General features: G+C 38.6%; 1 protein-coding gene across 2 annotated transcripts; it reads left to right on the top strand.

The window, feature by feature from the left end:
* On the top strand, nucleotides 1-26,968 carry LOC128690657 (cell adhesion molecule DSCAM). 2 transcript variants are annotated; one of them, XM_053779394.2, is made up of 9 exons: nucleotides 1-225; nucleotides 11,069-11,078; nucleotides 15,938-16,201; nucleotides 18,632-18,922; nucleotides 20,461-20,669; nucleotides 21,375-21,568; nucleotides 22,694-22,787; nucleotides 23,910-24,168; nucleotides 25,409-26,968. In XM_053779394.2, the coding sequence occupies exons 1-9, from the start codon at nucleotides 166-168 to the stop codon at nucleotides 25,510-25,512; spliced, it is 1,485 nt and encodes a 494-aa protein (XP_053635369.2). In that variant the 5' UTR covers nucleotides 1-165; the 3' UTR covers nucleotides 25,513-26,968. The 2 variants fall into 2 exon arrangements, with proteins under 2 accessions (XP_053635369.2, XP_053635370.2); XM_053779395.2 differs by lacking the exons at nucleotides 1-225; nucleotides 11,069-11,078 and adding an exon at nucleotides 11,140-11,279.

Genomic DNA, 26,968 nt, shown 5'->3' with positions numbered 1-26,968 from the left:
CAATATTAGGAGAGTGTCCATCAGTGTGTGAGTGTAACATGGTGCATAAGTACCAGGCACTCTCACAACTCTAGTATATGGTGAATAATTGATCACCAGGTGAGACAATCTACAAGTGCTTACTCACTGCTTGAGCAGAGCCAGACAAGACGAGTATCACTGAAAATGGAGCTCATTTGTTGGTTATTGATGCTGTCAGCATGGCTGTCATCCACGCTTACCAAGGTTAGACAGGTTTCTCTCTTCGAAGAATTTCATGAGTAATTTCTTTCTCTTGTCTACTGTACTTTATAGAATTTTGTCAATAAATTCTGACCTGCTTTCTTCATTATATATATATATATATATATATATATATATATATATATATATATATATATATATATATATATATATATATATATATATATATATATATATATATATATATATATATATATATATATATATATATATATATATATATATATATATATATATATATATATATATATATTTCAACAAGTCGGCCGTCTCCCACCGAGGCAGGGTGACCCAAAAAAGAAAGAAAATCCCCAAAAAGAAAATACTTTCATTATCATTCAACACTTTCACCACACTCACACATTATCACTGTTTTTGCAGAGGTGCTCAGAATACAACAGTTTAGAAGCATATACGTATAAAGATACACAACATATCCCTCCAAACTGCCAATATCCCAAAACCCCTCCTTTAATGAATCCCTTCACTAAATATTACCCTGCTCACACTCCAACAGATCGTCAGGTCCCAAGTATCATTCGTCTCCATTCACTCCTATCTAACACGCTCATGCACGCTTACTGGAAGTCCAAGCCCCTCGCCCACAAAACCTCCTTTACCCCCTCTTTCCAACCCTTTCGAGGACGACCCCTACCCATCTTTCCTTCCCCTATAGATTTATATGCTTTCCATGTCATTCTACTGTGATCCATTCTCTCTAAATGACCAAACCACCTCAACAACCCCTCTTCTGCCCTCTGACGAATGCTTTTATTAACTCCACACCTTCTAATTTCCACACTCCGAATTTTCTGCATAATATTTACACCACACATTGCCCTTAGACAGGACATCTCCACTGCCTCCAACCGTCTCCTCGCTGCTGCATTTACCACCCAAGCTTCACATCCATATAAGAGTGTTGGTACTACTATACTTTCATACATTCCCTTCTTTGCCTCCATAGATAACGTTTTTTGACTCCACATATACCTCAACGCACCACTCACCTTTTTTCCCTCATCAATTCTATGATTAACCTCATCCTTCATAAATCCATCCGCCGACACGTCAACTCCCAAGTATCTGAAAACATTCACTTCTTCCATACTTCTCCTCCCCAATTTGATATCCAATTTTTCTTTATCTAAATCATTTGATATCCTCATCACCTTACTCTTTTCTATGTTCACTTTCAACTTTCTACCTTTACACACATTCTCAAACTCATCCACTAACCTTTGCAATTTTTCTTTAGAATCTCCCATAAGCACAGTATCATCAGCAAAAAGTAACTGTGTCAATTCCCATTTTGAATTTGATTCCCCATAATTTAATCCCACCCCTCCCCCGAACACCCTAGCATTTACTTCCTTTACAACCCCATCTATAAATATATTAAACAACCATGGTGACATTACACATCCCTGTCTAAGACCTACTTTTACCGGGAAGTATTCTCCCTCTCTTCTACACACCCTAACCTGAGCCTCACTATCCTCATAAAAACTCTTAGCAGCATTTAGTAACTTACCACCTATTCCATATACTTGCAACATCTGCCACATTGCTCCTCTATCCACTCTATCATATACCTTTTCTAAATCCATAAATGCAATAAAAACTTCCCTACCTTTATCTAAATACTGTTCACATATATGCTTCAATGTAAACACTTGATCTACACATCCCCTACCCACTCTGAAGCCTCCCTGCTCATCCGCAATCCTACATTCTGTCTTACCTCTAATTCTTTCAATTATAACCCTACCGTATACTTTTCCTGGTATACTCAGTAAACTTATTATTCCTCTATAATTTTTACAATCTCTTTTGTCCCCTTTCCCTTTATATAAAGGGACTATACATGCTCTCCGCCAATCCCTAGGTACCTTCCCCTCTTTCATACATTTATTAAACAAAAGTACCAACCACTCCAACACTATATTCCCCCCTGCTTTTAAAATTTCTGTCATGATCCCATCAGTTCCAGCTGCTTTACCCACTTTCATTCTACGTAATGCCTCACGTACCTCCCCCACACTTACATTCTGCTCTTCTTCACTCCTAAAAGATGGTATACCTCCCTGGCCAGTGCATGAAATTACCGCCTCCCTTTCTTCCTCAACATTTAAAAGTTCCTCAAAATATTCTCACCATTTACCTAATACCTCCATCTCCCCATCTACTAACTCCCCTACTCTGTTTTTAACTGACAAATCCATACTTTCCCTAGGCTTTCTTAACTTGTTTAACTCACTCCAAATTTTTTTTCTTATTTTCATTAAAATTTCTTGACAGTGCCTCTACCACTCTATCATCTGCTCTCCTTTTGCACTCTCTCACCACTCTCTTCACCTTTCTTTCACTCTCCATATACTCTGCTCTTCTTATAACACTTCTGCTTTGTAAAAACCTCTCATAAGCTACCTTTTTCTCTTTTATCACACCCTTTACTTCATCATTCCACCAATCACTCCTCTTTCCTCCTGCCCCCACCCTCCTATAACCACAAACTTCTGCCCCACACACACACACACACACACACACACACATATATATATATAAATATATGTAAATATATATATATATATATATATATATATATATATATATATATATATATAAATATACATATATATGAGGCGACTAAAATGCCGGGAGCAATGGGCTAGTAACCCCTTCTCCTGTATACAATTACTAAAAAAGAGAAGAAGAAAAACTTTATAAAACTGGGTTGCTTAAATGTGCGTGGATGTAGTGCGGATGACAAGAAACAGATGATTGCTGATGTTATGAATGAAAAGAAGTTGGATGTCCTGGCCCTAAGCGAAACAAAGCTGAAGGGGGTAGGAGAGTTTCAGTGGGGGGAAATAAATGGGATTAAATCTGGAGTATCTGAGAGAGTTAGAGCAAAGGAAGGGGTAGCAGTAATGTTAAATGATCAGTTATGGAAGGAGAAAAGAGAATATGAATGTGTAAATTCAAGAATTATGTGGATTAAAGTAAAGGTTGGATGCGAGAAGTGGGTCATAATAAGCGTGTATGCACCTGGAGAAGAGAGGAATGCAGAGGAGAGAGAGAGATTTTGGGAGATGTTAAGTGAATGTATAGGAGCCTTTGAACCAAGTGAGAGAGTAATTGTGGTAGGGGACTTGAATGCTAAAGTAGGAGAAACTTTTAGAGAGGGTGTGGTAGGTAAGTTTGGGGTGCCAGGTGTAAATGATAATGGGAGCCCTTTGATTGAACTTTGTATAGAAAGGGGTTTAGTTATAGGTAATACATATTTTAAGAAAAAGAGGATAAATAAGTATACACGATATGATGTAGGGCGAAATGACAGTAGTTTGTTGGATTATGTATTGGTAGATAAAAGACTGTTGAGTAGACTTCAGGATGTACATGTTTATAGAGGGGCCACAGATATATCAGATCACTTTCTAGTTGTAGCTACACTGAGAGTAAAAGGTAGATGGGATACAAGGAGAATAGAAGCATCAGGGAAGAGAGAGGTGAAGGTTTATAAACTAAAAGAGGAGGCAGTTAGGGTAAGATATAAACAGCTATTGGAGGATAGATGGGCTAATGAGAGCATAGGCAATGGGGTCGAAGAGGTATGGGGTAGGTTTAAAAATGTAGTGTTAGAGTGTTCAGCAGAAGTTTGTGGTTACAGGAAAGTGGGTGCAGGAGGGAAGAGGAGCGATTGGTGGAATGATGATGTAAAGAGAGTAGTAAGGGAGAAAAAGTTAGCATATGAGAAGTTTTTACAAAGTAGAAGTGATGCAAGGAGGGAAGAGTATATGGAGAAAAAGAGAGAAGTTAAGAGAGTGGTGAAGCAATGTAAAAAGAGAGCAAATGAGAGAGTGGGTGAGATGTTATCAACAAATTTTGTTGAAAATAAGAAAAAGTTTTGGAGTGAGATTAACAAGTTAAGAAAGCCTAGAGAACAAATGGATTTGTCAGTTAAAAATAGGAGAGGAGAGTTATTAAATGGAGAGTTAGAGGTATTGGGAAGATGGAAGGAATATTTTGAGGAATTGTTAAATGTTGATGAAGATAGGGAAGCTGTGATTTCGTGTATAGGGCAAGGAGGAATAACATCTTGTAGGAGTGAGGAAGAGCCAGTTGTGAGTGTGGGGGAAGTTCGTGAGGCAGTAGGTAAAATGAAAGGGGGTAAGGCAGCCGGGATTGATGGGATAAAGATAGAAATGTTAAAAGCAGGTGGGGATATAGTTTTGGAGTGGTTGGTGCAATTATTTAATAAATGTATGGAAGAGGGTAAGGTACCTAGGGATTGGCAGAGAGCATGCATAGTTCCTTTGTATAAAGGCAAAGGGGATAAAAGAGAGTGCAAAAATTATAGGGGGATAAGTCTGTTGAGTGTACCTGGTAAAGTGTATGGTAGAGTTATAATTGAAAGAATTAAGAGTAAGACGGAGAATAGGATAGCAGATGAACAAGGAGGCTTTAGGAAAGGTAGGGGGTGTGTGGACCAGGTGTTTACAGTGAAACATATAAGTGAACAGTATTTAGATAAGGCTAAAGAGGTCTTTGTGGCATTTATGGATTTGGAAAAGGCGTATGACAGGGTGGATAGGGGGGCAATGTGGCAGATGTTGCAAGTGTATGGTGTAGGAGGTAGGTTACTAAAAGCAGTGAAGAGTTTTTACGAGGATAGTGAGGCTCAAGTTAGAGTATGTAGGAAAGAGGGAAATTTTTTCCCAGTAAAAGTAGGCCTTAGACAAGGATGTGTGATGTCACCGTGGTTGTTTAATATATTTATAGATGGGGTTGTAAGAGAAGTAAATGCGAGGGTCTTGGCAAGAGGCGTGGAGTTAAAAGATAAAGAATCACACACAAAGTGGGAGTTGTCACAGCTGCTCTTTGCTGATGACACTGTGCTCTTGGGAGATTCTGAAGAGAAGTTGCAGAGATTGGTGGATGAATTTGGTAGGGTGTGCAAAAGAAGAAAATTAAAGGTGAATACAGGAAAGAGTAAGGTTATGAGGATAACAAAAAGATTAGGTGATGAAAGATTGAATATCAGATTGGAGGGAGAGAGTATGGAGGAGGTGAACGTATTCAGATATTTGGGAGTGGACGTGTCAGCGGATGGGTCTATGAAAGATGAGGTGAATCATAGAATTGATGAGGGAAAAAGAGTGAGTGGTGCACTTAGGAGTCTGTGGAGACAAAGAACTTTGTCCTTGGAGGCAAAGAGGGGAATGTATGAGAGTATAGTTTTACCAACGCTCTTATATGGGTGTGAAGCGTGGGTGATGAATGTTGCAGCGAGGAGAAGGCTGGAGGCAGTGGAGATGTCATGTCTGAGGGCAATGTGTGGTGTGAATATAATGCAGAGAATTCGTAGTTTGGAAGTTAGGAGGAGGTGCGGGATTACCAAAACTGTTGTCCAGAGGGCTGAGGAAGGGTTGTTGAGGTGGTTCGGACATGTAGAGAGAATGGAGCGAAACAGAATGACTTCAAGAGTGTATCAGTCTGTAGTGGAAGGAAGGCGGGGTAGGGGTCGGCCTAGGAAGGGTTGGAGGGAGGGGGTAAAGGAGGTTTTGTGTGCGAGGGGCTTGGACTTCCAGCAGGCATGCGTGAGCGTGTTTGATAGGAGTGAATGGAGACAAATGGTTTTTAATACTTGACGTGCTGTTGGAGTGTGAGCAAAGTAACATTTATGAAGGGATTCAGGGAAACCGGCAGGCCGGACTTGAGTCCTGGAGATGGGAAGTACAGTGCCTGCACTCTGAAGGAGGGGTGTTAATGTTGCAGTTTAAAAACTGTAGTGTAAAGCACCCTTCTGGCAAGACAGTGATGGAGTGAATGATGGTGAAAGTTTTTCTTTTTCGGGCCACCCTGCCTTGGTGGGAATCGGCCGGTGTGATAATAAAAAAAAATATATATATATGTCGTGCCGAATATGTAAAACTGGTCAATTAGCAAGAACTCATTTAAAGTTAAGTCCTTTCTGAAATTTTCTCTTATATGTTTAAAGATACATTTTTTTCATTAATGTTGATGTAAAAATTTATAATTTTGCACCAAAAGAATCTTAGAAAACTTACCTAATCTTGTTGTAACAAGCGAAATTTATTTTAGCCTAATCCAGCTAAATATATTTTAAATAACTTCACAATAATTTAATACTAAACAAACACAATGAAATATATTTTTTTCGTTAGGTTCAGAATGATTTTTGCGAAATTATTGCATACACAAATTTTCACTTGTCCTATATGGCAAGATGAGCGTTGCTATTTAAGCCAAAATCGCAAGTTCTGCCTATTCGGCACGACATATATATATATACATATACATATATATATAAATATATATATATATGTATATATTTATATATATATATATATATATATATATATATATATATATATATATATATATATATATATATATATACATATATATATATATATATATATATATATATATATATATATATATATATATGTATATATATATATATATATATATATATATATATATATATATATATATATGTATATATATATATATATATATATATATATATATATATATATATATATATATATATATATATATATATATTTATATATATATATATATATATATATATATATATGTATATATATATATATATATATATATATATATATATATATATATATATATATATATATATATATATATATAGATAGATAGATAGATAGATAGATATGCAAAACAACCACTCTGAAAGAATAGAGAAATTCGAAGCGCTTTCGTGACTACTCACATTATCAAGGAACTATGAAAGTAAAGCATCCAAGGAAGGTATATAAGGGGTCTGGCCAACACCTCACTATCAGATCCCACAACAGTTAAACACCTGACGCGCGCCGGCCCAACTTGGATAGGTCCCTTGCACAACTCACCCACAAACTATTCTACCCAAGAAAATTTTAATAATTATTATTTGTCCTGTGTATTATTAAATTCTTCCCAAATTCTGTTAATTATAAATGGATCTAATTTATATAAACCAAAGGAAATATTCATATTATTGTCAAAACTGCTTTTTATGAAACAAGATTCAATTATATTCCTGTCGACCATGGACTTGCTTGATACTACTTTCTCAACTTTTTGAAAATCAATTGGATGGTTAAAATCTCTTACATGAATAAATAGAGCATTGGAATCTTGTCCAGTTCTAATGCTATATTTATGTTGTTTTAATCTTAGTTCGAGATTTTTACCAGTTTGACCGTAATAAACTTTATCGCAAATTTTACAAGGAATCTTATAGACACATCCATCAGCATTTTGGGGGGAATTCTTTATCAAAAGTTTTTTTTACTGTATCAAGATTTTTGAATACAACTTTAATATTAAAAGTCTTAAGAAGAGAAGGCATATCAACTTTTAATATTAAAGTTGTATTCAAAAATCTTGATACAGTGATAATGTGAGTAGTCACGAAAGCGCTTGGAATTTCTCTATTCTTTCAGAGTGGTTGTTTTGCATATTCTAAAATCACCTATTTACTGTGATCTTATTGTATATATATATATATATATATATATATATATATATATATATATATATATATATATATATATATATATATATATATATATGTATATATATATATATATATATATATATATATATATATATATATATATATATATATATATATATGTATATATATATATATGTATATATATATATATATATATATATATATACATATATATATATATATATATATATATATATACATATACATGTATATATATACATATATATATATATATATATATATATATATATATATATATATATATGTACATGTATATATATATACATATATATATATATATATACATATATATATATATATATATATATATATATATATATATATATATATATTCTTCTACCAGCGCCTATATTTTATATTTTATGTAAACTTTATTTAAAGACAAAATATATTAACAAAAATATAAGAGGAAGTATGATGCCAAGGCATGATAGAGGCTGTCTTTGCACTATAAATCATTGTAAACCCTCACTATAAACTACCTGTGTAAATATTCTTCCCAAAATGTGTCAACCAAATTGTAAATTTGCAAGGAAATAAAGGAATTTGAATTTGAATTTGAATGTTAGAGCCGACTACTCAAACACTTCATCCAGCTACCCGGCAGTCTGCCGAATGCCCAGAATGCTGCAGGCATTTCCCCTCTGGATTGCAACACTGAGTCTCTGAAAGAGAAAGCTGGCCGCTATGTGATCTTTGGTTTGTGTGATGGGTTTTTCACCCAGCTCTTTGAGGAACTTTAGAGCACACTTGTCCCATACTCCAAAGGTCTCCGACCCTACTGGGGCGAAGTTATAGCAACTGAGCATCCAGTCATATCTGCGGATCTTCTGGATCTCCCTGTAACTGGGAGTTTACCTGGAGTTTACCTGGAGAGAGTTCCGGGGGTCAACGCCCCCATGGCCCGGTCTGTGACCAGAGTATGGCAGGTAGGTGTCTGCCAACGTGGCAGCACAGGTGTAGTCCCAGGCAATCTGCTTACCATCCTTCCAGGGTAGCATAGAGGGTCCATCTGGACGCTTTTGACTTCCATCGGACCTCTATACATGGGGTTCCAGTTGAGCTGGGCAATGGGCTGTGGCATGACTTCTCTTTATGATGTCGTTGACCTCCTCATGTTTAGCATACTTCCCCTCTAATGTGTGACACACGAGACCATGAAGGCCGAATTGATCAGCCGTCGCCCTGCCACCAATACACCTATGTTCAGTGAGCATGGGGGCGGCTAGGAGAAGAGCAACACTAATCCGAATGGCCTTTGGGTCGAGTCGGGTGCTCAGGGAGGAGTTGGGAACGAATAAAAGGAAATCTCCTAAATGTGGTGCCTTCACCGCTAGAAGACGAGCTTCGTCCTTTCCTGAAGCGTTGGTGAGCATTGTGTTGGCAAGTTTTTCCATGATCGGTTTTTTCCAGTGGGACTGTTTGTGCTCTTTGGAAGGAGCTGGTTTGCTGGAGGAGTCTGTAAGGGTGTCCCACAGCCTGGCTGCTTCACTGAACCTACGGTCATCAGCTCCTACCGCACCTCTCAAACGTTCGAGGACAATATCCTTGACTAGCCCACTGGAAGCCATGCAAGAAGACAGAAATATAGATAAAGCTACTAGCTTTATATATATATATATATATATATATATATATATATATATATATATATATATATATATATATATATATATATATATATATATATATATATATATATATATATATATATAAAATCCTTAAATTATGCTCTAAGTTTTTTGAAAGAAACTAAAAATATTATTAAAAATAAACTTTCATGAAAAACTTAAAAATCTTATTGGATAAGCAAATCTAAAATTTAATATAAACACGAGTACGTATAAGTTTACTATTGCTTAACTTTCGTGAATTGTGACTTAAAAATGTTCTTTAAAAATTAAAATGTAACAAGTTGCCTTAAAAATTAAAAATATAGCAATGGAAAAATGATTAGAATTTCTGTTAGTGTCGATTCTTTGCAAATTTTCCGCTATAATCCTGAGTGTAATTCATTGGAATTTACGTTTGACGATACAATTCAATGCGAAGCCGGTTTTTTGAGGGGGAGGAGGGGGGGGGGGAGAACTATTAAAAAAGTGTTGTTAGGTAAGATTAAGTAAGGTTGGGTAAGATTTGGCTAAGTTAGGTTTAGTTAGGTCAGGTTAGGTTCTAACCCAATTCATCCATAACTCAACCCATCCTAACCCATACTAACTGAACCCAAACTAACCTAAGTTTCAAGTAAAACTAAATGTAACTTATAATAAACTATATTGTACAGTTGTACTGACATTATTAATGCAGGAATTTCGACTTAAAGTTGAAAATACTCGTCGTGTTCAGTTGAGAATTTATGTCATATAACAGTGAAGTTCACCTTGTTTATAACCCGAGAATGTTGTTGTAACAACTACTCTGAATGTTGACGATGAGCAAGTGTGCAGTTAAACGCTCGTGAAATCAGTTATATGACTAAAATCTCCTAAAATAAAAATAAAATCCCAAGAAATATGTAGGCCTGATTTTGGATGTCTTGCTTATATTATAACAAATAAATAAGTGATTTCTGCAGCTGATTCTAAACCTGTTGAGGCTGTTCTTATTTGTCTCCAGCACATATAGCTGTGCAACATTTGGGTATCTTTATTCTGGAAACGTTTTGCCAGCCAGTGGCTTCTTCAGTCCAGTACAGAGAAGAATGTTGAAAGATGATGAGGAGTTTGAGGTAATCAGTCCCTCAGCCTGGAACCGCTGTGTTCAGTCAATTAATCTTAATAAAAGTACAGCACATACGCGGAGACGGATCTTATACATTGCAGACAAATGAGGTGAAGCAGTAGTAGGCTGCGTCACCAGTGCAAAAATCTACCAGTGGAAGTAGACAGATTTTGAAGAAATTCCTGCATCAAGACCCCCAAGATGTTCTGTGTCTGACGAGAAATTTATAGAATAAAGATAAACAAATATTCACAAGTGTTTTATTTATTAACTTGTCTTATTTTAAAAACCATTTATATAAACACTCATTTTTTGTAAGTTTATGTATGTGTGAATATATAAAAAATGCTATTTATTATATTGTCCTATATCAATATATGCAAAAATATGTGTATTGATGATACATAATATTAGACAAATGCAATTAAAATAATCATATTTAAAAAAATACTAAATTCTCAACTGTATCTTATTGCAAAGACAATAATAAAATTACTCTTTTCTTTTCAGAAGGAAACAAGTGAGTTGCAGGCTTCTGATCATCTTTATGATGATAAAATACACACAGTCTGCGGTAAACTTAGGAACAAGGGAGAAAAATTAATTAAGAATCATGAATCTATGTCTCTGGTAATTGTTCTTGAGACAGTTTACGGGACTCAGTGTTAAGCAGTGGGTACTTGTTTCTTATTGACAGTGGTGGAGACAAGAGACATACCAGGTCGGTATATTATACTTTAGTTCATTAGAAATATTTGGTTAGAACTATTAATAATATAATGGAATAATATTATTAAAACTAATAATAATAATAATAATAAGATACTCGATAATATTTTTTAGTATTATGATTATTAGTTATATAATAATAATAATAATAATAATAATAATAATAATAATAATAATAATAATAATAATAATAATAATATTATTATTATTATTATTATTATTATTATTATTATTATTATTATTATTATTATTATATTAGTATTATTATAATTACCATAAATATTACCATATTAGGTGCTATGGGACAGACTGACTTTCAGCCGTCTACCACACGATATTATTATTATAATCAAGGGGGAAGAGCTAAACCCGTAGGATTATACAGCGCCTATGGGGGGGGGGGGTGGAAGGTATTCGGGCTTAATTCAGAGAACTGGAGCACAGATCCAGTTCCCTAGATCAAGTGCACCTCACCAGCGTCAAGGAACCTTCCTTGAGGGGTACCACACGATGACGATAGTCAAGCGTAGAAAATGACGTTAACTCACGCTCTGATCACTAATAAAAATATCCTGGTAACCTCGTCTACTAATCAAAATCTCACAGACGCATCAGTCAGCAAGATTATTTTCATTTCAGCTAACAAATCTTGAGACATACCTGAGTGACCATATACTAGCAAAGACTATCATATCTGGCGACAGGAAAGACGTGGCCTTCTACTCTCTCAAAGGCGGATGTGCAACATCAGTGTGAACGATGCGCCCCAACACAAATACCTCTTCACACAAATGGCAGGATTCCAGAGATAAGCCCTCGATATATCGCTTTCATTTTATTCCGAGGATCTGTTGTCATCCCTTACATGGTCTTGAAGCTTCACAGAGTATACTAAAATACACAGACACAGTTTAATTAGTTACAATATCCCCAGTCTCCAGAGTCGACAATTATATTTTTCCTTCTCGCCGACTGTGGATATCAGCCAATATTGCCACACAAGCCATACATTCCCTCAGTATGCATAACAGGTATATGATGGCCAGTGAGACTTCTCAAACAGACTCCAAAATGGCGCCAACAACCCTAGTTGACATCAATGGTATACTGCTATATAGAAAGCGCCTTGTTATGCAGAGTATTTCGGGCAAATTAGGTCAATTTTGTCCTGGTATGCGACCCACACCAACCGGTGTAAGGAAACACGCCCAATGTTTCCACCCGTTTTGATGGGAATCGAACCCGGACCCTCGCCGTGTGAAGCGAGAGCTCTGCCACCAGGTCACGGGCCACCGTGTGAAACATTATAGACGTCTGGAGGAATATCCAGTTAGTGGTACTATGAAGTATATTGCGCAGATTGTAAACATCGCCCTCCTAACATCGGTGGTACATAACATCGGTGGTACATAACATCGGTGGTACATAACATCGGTGGTACAAAACATCGGTGGTACATAACATCGGTGGTACATAACATCGGTGGTACATAACATCGGTGGTACATAACATCGGTGGTACATAACATCGGTGGTACATAACATCGGTGGTACATAACATCGGTGGTACATAACATCGGTGGTACATAATACCGACAAGTTAAAGAATCAGACACATGTGCAATAACTGTGAGTCTTCATTATGCAAACGTTTCGCCAACCAGTGGCTCTGTTATTACAGTACAGGAGACCTCTTCAGTCTTCTGTATTGCACAGAAAAAAACTCTGGTTGGCGAAATGTTTACTAAATAAAGATACTCGGTTATTAACAACACTTGGGTCTAATTTGCACCCATATACCTGCCTTGACTCTCAACACTTACATCTCTCGTATTCTCGCCGGTGTTTCGTTTCCTTTATGAAAAGTGAAATCCATTGTTTTTGAGAGAAACGGAGTTTGTTATATCAATTATCATGGTGACTAAGTGGGTCTTGTTTCGTAACTTTTTCTCTTTTTCTCGCCATATCAGGTGTTTCTGTTCACTCTTTCGTAACGATCTCTCCACAGACCTGGAATTCATTTGGACTGTCATAAATGATATGTATGACAATACTTATTACCAATTTCTAATTATTTTCCTTTCTTATACCCGCTCTTCTCACCGCCCTTCTCACCCTTCTCACGGTACACTCCCACTTCCTTGGCGGCAGTGTGAGTGTACCGTCTGGAAGTCTTCCTTTTCCTCTACAGATGAGCTTTACATATCTTTTCGACTTCGGTCTTCTCTTCAGCCACTCTAGTTATCTCCCTCAAGCTTCGGGAATCATTTTCAGAAACGTGTCTCCTGGTGGTCTTCCTGAGGAGCTCGTGCAGTTTATCTGAAGTACATGGTTTATGGTTGCTACCGATATAGTCGCCCCTCAAGGGAGGTTCCTTGGGATTGTTGGAAGTGCCACTCGTATTGCCAATTTGTCAGAAATGCTGCTATATATCAAAAGTCAGTAAATATTTTTTTCTCTGTTGTTTGTTGGCCAATCATAATGAAACTTTGTCACATTATTCTACATATGCACCTCTAAAAGTACACCAAAAATAAAAGAAATCGGTTGAAAAATAAAAAAGTTGGCCGAAATTATTACCCCCCTCCCCCCGCCTTAAGGGATAATTTGTGAGAGTGTGTGTTGCCTGTGGTAGTGGTGGAGATGTTTGTGAAGGAGAGATGATTGTCTTGCTGGCGTTGCTTGTAAGAAAGAGGCGTATGTGATGTAGTGGTGCTTGTGATGAGAGTCGTGCTTGTGAGGATGAGGTGATAGTGTTGAGTGTGCGAAGGTGGTGCTTGCTTGTGATAGTGGTGCTTGTGGTGGTTATGAGAAGTGGTGCTTAAGGGGAGGTGGTGCTTGTGAGGAGGCGGTGCTTGTACTGATGACTGAGAGGTGCTCGTGGTGGTGGTGGTGCTTGTGGTGGTGGTGGTAGTGGTGGTGGTGTTTGTGATGGTGCTTGTGGTAATGGTGGTGCTCCTGGTGGTGGTGGTGCTCCTGGTGGTGCTGGTGGTGCTGGTGCTCATGGTGGTGGTGCTTGTGGTGGTGGTGCTCGTAATGGTGCTTGTGGTAATGGTGGTGCTCGTGGTGGTGGTGGTGCTGGTGGTGGTGGTGGTGCTCATGGTGGTGGTGGTGCTTGGGGTGATAGTAGTGCTTGTGGTAATAAAAGCGGTAATGTGAGTTTTAGATTAGATGAGAAACACAGAGGTTCCACTCGGCAGTAATCAACTAGTTACTGCGCACTAGTTGAGGGTCCGGGTTCCACCTCCACCTGGACCTCAGCATTCAATTATTTCTATATACTGTCTAGACGCCCCGGTGTTCCCGGTGTTGAATAAGCATATTAACGACGACACTTCTTACCCACATATATTTTTCTCGTAAATAAACATCCTTCGCTGGTATTCAACATGAGAGAAATCAGCGGTGACAGTGCTGTGGAAGACGTACTTTAGAAATGACTAAATTTACGAAATAATAATAATAATATATTTATTTATTACAAGGTAAACAGACCATAGCTGGCATCAGTGACATACTACTATATAGGCAGCCACTTGTTATGCACAGCATTTCCCGGGAAATTAGGTCAGTTTTGTCCCCAGGATGCGACCCACACCAGTCAATTAACACCCAGGTACCCATTTTATACTGATGAACAGGGACAACCAGTGTAAGGAAACACACCCAGTGTTTCTACCCTCGCCGGGAATCGAACCCGGACAACTCACCGTGTGCAGCGAGAGTTCTTGCCACCAGGCCACGGGCCACTAGAACAGATTATTATTATTATTATTATTATTATTATTATTATTATTATTATTATTATTATTATTATTATTATTATTATTATTATTATTATTATAAAGCTAAACTCGTTTATGTTATTCAGGGCAAAATTTTGGATGTTCTATCTTGTTTCAGAATATTTAAAGGGGTGGACCGGTAAGCCGGCGGAAGGCCTCGTTCAGATGACCAAAAGCTCCAGCTGTGGAGTCATCATATGACTAAGACCCGCGTCAGAAAACACTTGTCCTGTTTCCCGAGAAACCTAACCTAACCTAACTTAAACTAACTTAACTTAACTTAACCTAACCTAACCTAACCTAACTTAACTTAACTTAACTTAACTTAACTTAACTTAACTTAACTTAACTTAACCTAACCTAACCTAACCTAACCTAACCTAGCCTAGCCTAGCCTAGCTTAACCTAACCTAACCTAACCTAACCTAACCTAAGCTAAGCTAAGCTAAGCTAAGCTAACCTAACCTAGCCTAACCTAACCTAACCTAACCTAGCTTAACTAAGCCTAACCTAACCTAACCTAGCCTAACCTAACCTAACCTAGCCTAGCCTAGCCTAGCCTAACCTAACCTAACCTAACCTAACCTAACCTAAGCTAACCTAAGCTAACCTAAGCTAACCTAAGCTAACCTAAGCTAACCTAAGCTAACCTAACCTAACCTAACCTAACCTAGCCTAACTTAACCTAACCTAACCTAACCTAACCTAACCTAACCTAACCTAACCTAATCTAACCTAACATAACCTCATTAAGTGCTTCCCGGTTTCTGAAGACTCTAGTCACTATTACCAATTCTTCAATGTGTACTTACTCTCAATGATTTTTTTCCCCTCTCATAAACATTTGTGTCGACAATGTCACACAGGCCTCGGGAGAGCAGTCAACCTTCCTTCACTGACGGTGATGTGGACCCCTCCACTTGAAACCAACGGAATCATACGTAACTATATGGTCAGGTGGCTCGAGGAAGGTAAGGTCAGCCAGAATGTCATCGTTGAGCACGACGTCACCAACTACACCATCCATGACCTGGCTCCGTGTACCAGCTATACCGTCACTGTCAAAGCTGCCACAAGTAACGGCTTTGGTGATGAGAGTGACCCAAAAAATGCAACGACGGTAACTGCAGGTGAGTGTACAGGCTGACCTGCAATGATTTACCAATTTATCAAGAAAATTGCAGTTACACACACACACACACACACACACACACACACACACACACACACACACACACACACACACACACACACACACACACACACACACACACACCAGGAGCTCGGACTCGACCCCCGCAACCTCAACTAGGTGAGTACACACACACACACACACACACACACACACACACACACACACACACACACACACACACACACACACACACACATATATATATATATATATATATATATATATATATATATATATATATATGAAGAGAAGTTGCAGAGATTGGTGGATGAATTTGGTAGGGTGTGCAAAAGAAGAAAATTAAAGGTGAATACAGGAAAGAGTAAGGTTATGAGGATAACAAAAAGATTAGGTGATGAAAGATTGAATATCAGATTGGAGGGAGAGAGTATGGAGGAGGTGAACGTATTCAGATATTTGGGAGTGGACGTGTCAGCGGATGGGTCTATGAAAGATGAGGTGAATCATAGAATTGATGAGGGAAAAAGAGTGAGTGGTGCACTTAGGAGTCTGTGGAGACAAAGAACTTTGTCCTTGGAGGCAAAGAGGGGAATGTATGAGAGTATAGTTTTACCAACGCTCTTATATGGGTGTGAAGCGTGGGTGATGAATGTTGCAGCGAGGAGAAGGCTGGAGGCAGTGGAGATGTCATGTCTGAGGGCAATGTGTGGTGTGAATATAATGCAGAGAATTCGTAGTTTGGAAGTTAGGAGGAGGTGCGGGATTACCAAAACTGTTGTCCAGAGGGCTGAGGAAGGGTTGTTGAGGTGGTTCGGACATGTAGAGAGAATGGAGCGAAACAGAATGACTTCAAGAGTGTATCAGTCTGTAGTGGAAGGAAGGCGGGGTAGGGGTCGGCCTAGGAAGGGTTGGAGGGAGGGGGTAAAGGAGGTTTTGTGTGCGAGGGGCTTGGACTTCCAGCAGGCATGCGTGAGCGTGTTTGATAGGAGTGAATGGAGACAAATGGTTTTTAATACTTGACGTGCTGTTGGAGTGTGAGCAAAGTAACATTTATGAAGGGATTCAGGGAAACCGGCAGGCCGGACTTGAGTCCTGGAGATGGGAAGTACAGTGCCTGCACTCTGAAGGAGGGGTGTTAATGTTGCAGTTTAAAAACTGTAGTGTAAAGCACCCTTCTGGCAAGACAGTGATGGAGTGAATGATGGTGAAAGTTTTTCTTTTTCGGGCCACCCTGCCTTGGTGGGAATCGGCCAGTGTGATAATAAAATAAAATATATATATATATATATATATATATATATATATATATATATATATATATATATATATATATATATATATATATATATATATATATATATATATACAATAAGATCACAGTAAACAGGTAATATTAAAATATGATAACAACCACTGAAAAAATAGTGAAATTCCAAGCATATTCGTGATTACTCACATTATCAAGGACCTGTAAAATAAATAGAGGAGTAGAAGCCTTATAAGGCTGAGGTATCACCTGACATGCGACATTACACACGACCCAGCATGATGCTGGTGAGAGTCCAGGATCTCTCATGCATAGCTTAAATTCATCCTAAATTATATTAATTATAATCTAATTTGTATAACCCTAAACTGTTTTTCATATTAATATCAAAGAATAATAATTTAGAGTTATACAAATTAGAATAATTTACAGTTAACAAAATTTGGGAAGAATTTTTGCTACGCATGAGAGGTCCTTGATACACCCGCGTCATGAGAGGTCCTTGATACACCCGCGTCATGAGAGGTCCTTGATACACCCGCGTCATGAGAGGTCCTTGATACACCCGCGTCATGAGAGGTCCTTGATACACCCGCGTCATGAGAGGTCCTTGATACACCCGCGTCATGAGAGGTCCTTGATACACCCGCGTCATGAGAGGTCCTTGATACACCCGCGTCATGAGAGGTCCTTGATACACCCGCGTCATGAGAGGTCCTTGATACACCCGCGTCATGAGAGGTCCTTGATACACCCGCGTCATGAGAGGTCCTTGATACACCCGCGTCATGAGAGGTCCTTGATACACCCGCGTCATGAGAGGTCCTTGATACACCCGCGTCTTAATGGGTCGGGTGAAATGAACATGAGGTGATGTCTCAGCCTTATAAGCCTTCTACGGTTGTAATATTTTTGCGGGTCCTTGATAATGTGGGGAAATTATGAAAAATGACGCTCAAAAAAAATCTGTTTTAGATTATGGCAATGTCTACTCAATTTTTCCCACTTCTCTTATAAATTAACTAAGTGGTTTTATTAGCTAAACAAATTAGAACAGAAATTTTTACGAGACTTTGTAGACTGTACTAGTGTTGCTTGACCATAAATCTGCTCGCATTACCAGACGTTTTCTCACAGGTCCACCAGCACCGTCAGTAACCTGTAAAGCATCCACCTCCCCTCAACAACTGACTGTCACCTGGCCAGAAGTCGACACAAATTGTCTACTTCATGGCTACATGGTTAACTGCACAGGAGAAGTCCTGTGGTCGGCGACCGTCACGGAGGACACTGCAGAAACTGCAATCTCATATATTGATTTGGACGGCTTAATACCATGGACAAACTACACTGTGTGTGTAGCTGGTGTAGTTGCTGACAACACTGTTGGCGAATGGAACTGCTGCACTTCAACCACTCACCAGGCAGGTGAGTTATTAGTGACACTATCTCTGCCACCATCACCCTGAAGAACTGAGACACTTATGCAACATATGGGAATCTTTATTGAGGAAACGTTTCACCACACAGTGACTTCATCAGTCCAATACAAAGCAGGAAGGTATAACTTACGGAAGGTATACCTTCCGCCTTTGTATTGGACTGATAAAGCCACTGTGTGGTGAAACTTTTCTTCAACAAAGATTCCCATATGTTGCATAAATGTCTCAATTCTTCACCCTGGACCATCTTCTTATAGCATCATTCACTTGGCGAGGGAAGCTGTGCAGTAGCGAGCATTGTGTCAACCCAACAGTGACCAACCTGCAAGACAAAGCTTTTTGTTATATTGAATGAGGTTAGGATAGGTCAGGTTTATCAGGAAAAGCAGGACAAGTGCTTCATGACGTGGGTCTTAGTCATATGATGACCCACAGCTGGGAATTTTGGTCATATGACCGAGGCTTCCGCTGGCTTACCGGTCCACCCCTTTAAAAATTAGGGTTATACTTTTACTATGCTGAATGAGTGTAGCCTCGAGGTAGCCCGGGTAAGATCCAGGCCATCACTTTTTCATCCTTTCTGTACATGAATGTTAGACAATACCGACAAGATGACAAATTAGACACATGTGCAACATCTGGGTATTTTTATTGCAGACGTTTACGCCTGGATGGCGAAACGTCTACAATAAAGATATCCAGATGTTGCACATGTGTCTAATTCTTCTTCCGTTCTGTGTGAAAAGTTACTTCCTTGCCTTGTAAAGAACTAATACGATGTGACAGCAAGAAAGGTTACCCAGGCCTGGTCTCAGACCGGGCTGCGGGGGCGTTGACCCCCAAAACCGTCTCCAGGTATTCTCCAAGACAGTACAAGTGTCGAACTTTGTATTCACTGTAAAAACAGTATCCTGCTCTATTTTGTTTTTTCTTATTTACTTTATGTTTAACTAGCTCATAAATGTCCTACTTGTAATAAACTTAAATCTCCACCATTGAATATATTTTTGATCACCATAGGATTTTTAAAAATGTTCAACAAGTTCAAGTCTTCACTTGTTACATTTAACAAGAGAGTAATATGGATCTTGATAAATTAGACACATGTGCAACTCTTGGGTATCTTTATTGAGGAAACGTTTCGCCACACAGTGGCTTCATCAGTCCATACAAAGGAGAATCTTGAAGAACAGGAGGAGAATGAGGTAATCAGTCCCTCAACCTTGAGTCGATGTGGTCAGTCCATCAATCTTGAGGGACTGATTACCTCATTCTCCTCCTGTTCTTCAAGATTCTCCTTTGTATGGAGTGATGAAGCCACTGTGTGGCGAAACGTTTCCTCAATAAAGATACCCAAGAGTTGCACATGTGTCTAATTTATCAACATGTCGGTTCTCTGAACCATTCATCTACAAATATGGATCTTTCTCTAGATACGAAGAATATGCAAATTGTTGTAAAATAGAAAGATATTGTAATATTCTTGACAATTCATCCTGTGATAAGTGTAATTTACAATCATAGTACCCGGAGAGCCAACAAATCTGCATCAAACATCAGCGAGCAGAGATAGCCTGACAGTGTCTTGGGACCAACCGAAGGAGTTGAACGGTGAGCTGACAGCCTACCAACTGACCTGGATCGATCAAGTCTCCAGCCTCATTACTCCTAACATCACCAGTTACACAGTTTTCGGCCTTCATCCTAATTCAAAGTACAATGTAACTTTAAAGGTATGTCATTACAGTACAGGGTAAATCTACATATATACCATAATATTGCAATATGATCTACCAATGGGGCTTTGACTCCTGAGGTGGATCATTATATGTATAAGACCCGTGTTAGGAAACACTTGTTCTGTTTCCAAACGAATCTTACCAGTTTCATCCTTCAGATCTGAAATTAAGACAGATGTGCAACATCTGGGTATCTTTATTTTAGACGTTTCGCCATCCAGTGGCTTTATCAATACAAATTCCAGGACATAACTTGAAGACAGTAGAACTATGTACAGAAGATGAGGTAATCAGTCCCTCAACCTAGGAGTAGGTGCGAAGAGCACCGTAGTCGTGGAGATTCTGATGCAGAAGCAAGGAGCCTGGCGCTTATATACTAACGTCAGGTGGAAATGGGATGTGTAGCAGACGAGGGCATAGTCACTGGTAGGTGGGATTCCAAAGTGGAAGTAGGTCCTACCCAAAGAGATGGGTTAGTTGTAGTAGTAGTTGTCCTAGCCACTGGATGGCGAAACGTCTACAATAAAGATACCCAGATGTTGCACATGTGTCTTAATTTCATCTTGTCGGTATTGTATACCATTCTTGTACCACCTGGAAATATAGAGACAACTATTCTTCTCTTTCCTCCATATGGATTTTTCACTCAGATAAATAAGTATTCGTTATTCCTTTATCAGATAACATTTGCTTCTTCAGGCAGGGACCGTGGCAGGCTGGGGAGCTTCAGCACAAGTACAAGTGGTGACGACTGGTGAAAACGTAACTGTTGGTGCTATTGTTGGCAGTGTTGTTGGCGGTGTATTTGGGGGTCTCCTGGTGGTGGCTGCTCTAGTCGCTCTTGTCTTCTACAGGAGAAAAAGAAAGGAGAAAATTAAGACCCCCGAAGTCCTGTAATTATATTGATTTATATTTATTGTTTCAAAAAACTTTGCTTTATGAACCACAAGAACACATATAAGAACATAAGAAAGGAAGAACACTGGAGTAGGTCTGTTGGCCCATACTTGGCAGGTCTTTTACAAATCCAACCCACTAACAGAATATTTGCCCAACCCACTTTCAGTGCTACCCTGACAATAAGCTCTGATAAATCTATTTACTCATGTGCAAGTCCCACTCAAATCCAACCGCTCTCACTCAAGTATTTATCCAATCTAAACTTGAAACTACCCAAGGTTTTAGCTTCAATAACCCAACTAGGTATACTGTTCCACTCATCAACTACCATATTTCCAAACCAATACTTTCCTATATCCTTTCTAAATCTAAATTTATCTAGTTTAAATCCATTACTGCGGGTTCTCTCCTGGAGAGACATCCTCAAGACCTTATTAATGTCCCCTTTATTAATACCCATCTTCCACTTCTACACTTTAATCATGTCTCGTCTCATTCTTCGTCTTACAAGTGAATGTAATTTAAGGAACTTCAATCTTTCTTCGTAAGGAAGATTTCTAGTGCTATGAATTAATTTAGTCATTCTATGCTGAATGTTCTCTAAGGAATTTATATCCATTCTGTAATATGGAAACCAGAACTGAGCTGCATAATCTAGGTGAGGCCTTACTAATGATGAATATTACCACTGGAGTTCTTTTGTTTAACATTTAAATACCGACATAAGTTATATTAAGCATATATGACCTAAGATAACCCAATATAGTCAAATACTGTGACATATTTCTCACTAGAAGTGACATTCTCTCGTTACTTCACAAAAAAACAGTTTTATTAGTAAAAATTATGTAATAATGTGTTAGTGTGTGACTAGTTAATGTTGGGTAAGAGGACACAAGTACAACTAATGTGACATTTTATTGTGGCAACGTTTCGCTCTCCAGGAGCTTTGTCAAGTGAAACGTTGCCGCAATAAAATGTCACATTAGTTGCATTTGTATCCTTTTACAATAATAATAATTCAAATAATAATAATAATAATAATAATAATAATAATAATAATAATAATAATAATAATAATAATAATAATAATAATAATAATAATTCAAATAACACAGGCGGCCGACTCCTGGGTTACCAACGATAGCAACAACAACAACAGCAATTTCCATCCGAGACGTGAAGAGGAACCATCAGCACGATGATGACCAGGTATGTCAAGTGTGTGTTATTCCAGAGGTACAGCAAACCTATAGTTTCTTAGCCTCAGTTATACAGTGAAAGAGTGGTAACGCGGGGCTCAAACTGTAGCTCACGACAGTTTAAGATGTAATGCTTTTTGTAGGTATACCTAACATTGTTTAAAACTTTGTTTATGCAGTGATTTCTGTCTGGAGTGACTGGAATGTGATAGTCACGAATATGATTTCCATCTGTAGTGACTGGAATATGATAGTCACGAATATGATTTCCATCTGTAGTGACTGGAATATGATAGTCACGAATATGATTTCCATCTGGAGTGACTGGAATATGATAGTCACGAATATGATTTCCATCTGGAGTGACTGGAATATGATAGTCACGAATATGATTTCCATCTGGAGTGACTGGAATATGATAGTCACGAATATGATTTCCACATTAATTCCCGATTCTTATCATAAATTGTCTGATCAATAATGCAAGTAAATTATCGTTTGATAATCAATATGGTGAATATTGTTTATAGGTGTTTGATGCACATAAAAATTACAATAAATCTTAAAAATTCACGTTCCACTGAATTATAAGTCGTGGAAGATTATTAATTTTGTATTTTCAAAAAAATGTGTGAAGCAATATCCTGGCTAAGATATTGTTCATGGTACACCACCCACTCAACCCACCCACTCAACCCACCCACTCAACCCACCCACTTAACCCACCAACTCAACCCACCCACTTGTGCTGTCTTCTTTGTCAACTCACCAACTTATTGTAACCTGAGTGACTTACAGCAATGCAATAGAGTCTAGTATATATTGTGGTGTCCCGTGGCCTGGTAGGCAACGCTTTCGCCTCATACACAGAATGCCCTTGGTTCAATCCACAGCAAGGGTGGAAATTTTGGCAGTGTTTCCTTAAGACACCTACTGTTCCTGTTCACCTAGCAAGTAAGTAGGTACCTGGGAGTTAGTCATCTGGTGTGGGTCACATCTTGTGGGACAAGAATGAAGGACCAAAATGGAAATAAGACAGGCAGTCCCCTCGATGACACACTGCCTTTCTTGGGTGGCTAACACTCCGGGGTTAAAAATCTGAACAAAATCTAATCTTATCTTATCTTGCCAGTCCCCGGGATGTGACACCCAGCAGCGCCTGCAAGAGAAACTCTCACAGCAGATGACTCAGGTAAGGAACACACAGCCACACCTGAAGGAAGAAACGCCACATAAGAGAGCTGATGGCACCCAAAAGAACCTGATGGAGGAGCTGCATAACCGCAGAGCTCAGGACAATGTGAGGTACCTGAGGGAGGAACTCTCCCACAGAACTCAAACACTCCAGCCTTCCACCAACACTACCAACAGAAAAGTCAACACTAAGTCTCGTAAGTGGCATATTAAGTATACCTGAAAAGTGACCTTTAAAACTGTCTCTTCTTTTGTCTTACTCCATTTTTTGCTTTTATTTTGCTAATAACTGGAGAAGGCCTCATCCAACAGGCTCCAAATTTTCAATCCTTCTGTATGGTATCCAGATGCTTGGAATAATAATTATGTTCAGATGCCCTATGACATAAGTTGTTGAACCCAGTGTCAGCATCCTGGAATGGCTGAGATAATTTCCAGAACCTTCAGTCGAGTAACTTCCATCGTTCAAAAAAATGTGTCTCTTAATTCGATCGAAATTCAAGTGTGTAGCGGCAAATTTGACCATTTTTTTGTGTAAAAGTATTGACATTTTTATTTTCATTAAATCAGGTTAAATAAATTTACCTCATGTGAACGACTTCGCTATGTAACACCTGTAGCATCTTAAGACTAGGATAACATTATGTAACACCTGTAGCATCTTAAGACTAGGATAACATTATGTAACACCTGTAGCATCTTAAGACTAGGATAACATTATGTAACACCTGTAGCATCTTAAGACTAGGATAACATTATGTAACACCTGTAGCATCTTAAGACTAGGATAACATTATGTAACACCTGTAGCATCTTAAGACTAGGATAACATTATGTAACACCTGTAGCATCTTAAGACTAGGATAACATTATGTAACACCTGTAGCATCTTAAGACTAGGATAACATTATGTAACACCTGTAGCATCTTAAGACTAGGATAACATTATGTAACACCTGTAGCATCTTAAGACTAGGATAACATTATGTAACACCTGTAGCATCTTAAGACTAGGATAACATTATGTAACACCTGTAGCATCTTAAGACTAGGATAACATTATGTAACACCTGTAGCATCTTAAGACTAGGATAACATTATGTAACACCTGTAGCATCTTAAGACTAGGATAACATTATGTAACACCTGTAGCATCTTAAGACTAGGATAACATTATGTAACACCTGTAGCATCTTAAGACTAGGATAACATTATGTAACACCTGTAGCATCTTACTAGGATAACATTATGTAACACCTGTAGCATCTTAAGACTAGGATAACATTATGTAACACCTGAAGCATCTTACAACTAGGAACTGCTTTCCTCTGCATGTGCTTGTGATAGTCCCTGTATGTATGTGTGTACTATAATTAAAAAATATATATATTTCTCGATATGTTTATGTTTGTTGCATCATTTTTTGTCTCGTTGCAGCACGTTATATACATGAAGAACAGTACATGGCATTTTATATGGACTGCATATACGAGACTGAATCCAACGAGGCTGACGACGCTACGTATGTAAGCCTCGACTAGCGCCACTCGTGTTTCTAACTGATCTTGTGACTGGAATACCAGCGTACTGTGGGATTTAGGGAAAGACACGAATCGCGGGACGGCCTGTGAGTTTCAGGACTCACTGACTGTGGGTTCAATCCCTACCCGTTCCGTGGTTTGAAATACACCTGTTATGATACACTTGTTATGATACAGCTCTAAGTAGAGTGAAATTTTGCCACAATAAAAGCTTGTTCTGTACCTGAGTATAGAACAGATTGGACCTGCCAACTGATTAGCCATCCGAGTTGCCAGCCATAGCATACCCACCCACCATGGCTCTCTAACCGCCCGCCAACCCACCCTGGCTCTCTAACTGCCCACCCACCCACCCTGGCTCTCTAACCGCCCACCCACCTAACCTGGCTCCCTTGCATCCCACCCATGAACATTAAAAATGGTATAAAATACCGACAGATTGTTAGGTAAGACACTATGTGTCTTACCTAACAATCTGTCGGTATTTTATACCATTTTTAATGTTCATTCTGTCAGACACTGCAACACTTGGTACAGACCATCAACTTCGACCTCTACTAATGAGAACGGCTGGGTTTGAGAGGGACCTGCCCTCCCAAAGCAACCTACGTCTCACCTCCTGACACTATATAAAGGCTCCATCCTGTCACTTCAACTTCATATTGTTTCAGACAACGGAACAATGCTCTTCTCCAGACTGAGGGACTGACCACCTCAAATCTTTAAGGGTGATGGACTGATTACATCGTCTTCAAGTATCTTCTGCTTCTATCAACTTTTCTGTACTCGACTGAAGAAGCCTACTGTGTAGGCGAAACGTTTCGAAATAAAGATACCTAACTGTTGCATATGTGTCTTACCTAACAATCCCACCCATGTTGGCTCCCTACCATCCCACCAATCCTGGCTCCCTGCCTAGCCACTCCGGCTACCTGCCATTAACACTAACCATGTCCCGTACAACCCAGGTAACGGATGATAGCATTCCCAATTCTCGTGAGAGGCTGGGACTGTAAAGTGTAACATATGAGTGCACAGTGATAATACAAGGAGCTCTTACCAAGTCTTGCTGGGTCCGTGCAACTTGTATGTAGTAAGCAAGAGTGCCAGGCTCTTCCACGTCTGTGTTCTCATGCTAGCATGGCATAATTTTGTTGTGTGTGAATTAGCCGGGCAATTTGGGAATGTATCCATGTTTGTAGTGTGACATTAGTAGATAATATGATCCATATTACTGCATTTGATGGAGTAAAATGGCCAACCGCCACGATGAATAAAATAAGAATAAATAAGATCACGGTAAACAGGTGATATCACGAAATGCAAAAAAGTAACCACGGTGCAAAGAGATATTGAAATTCAAAGGACATTTGTGATTTCTTACATTATCTTACCTTATTGTGTTTCATACTTAGCATATTAATTTGATAAAGCGAATATAATGTATAGAAGTGAA

The sequence above is a fragment of the Cherax quadricarinatus genome, chromosome 29 (assembly GCF_038502225.1).
Source record: "Cherax quadricarinatus isolate ZL_2023a chromosome 29, ASM3850222v1, whole genome shotgun sequence".
NCBI classification, from domain to species: domain Eukaryota; kingdom Metazoa; phylum Arthropoda; class Malacostraca; order Decapoda; family Parastacidae; genus Cherax; species Cherax quadricarinatus.
Note: the sequence above shows the minus strand (reverse complement) of the source record. Positions and strands in the feature narration are given on the sequence as shown.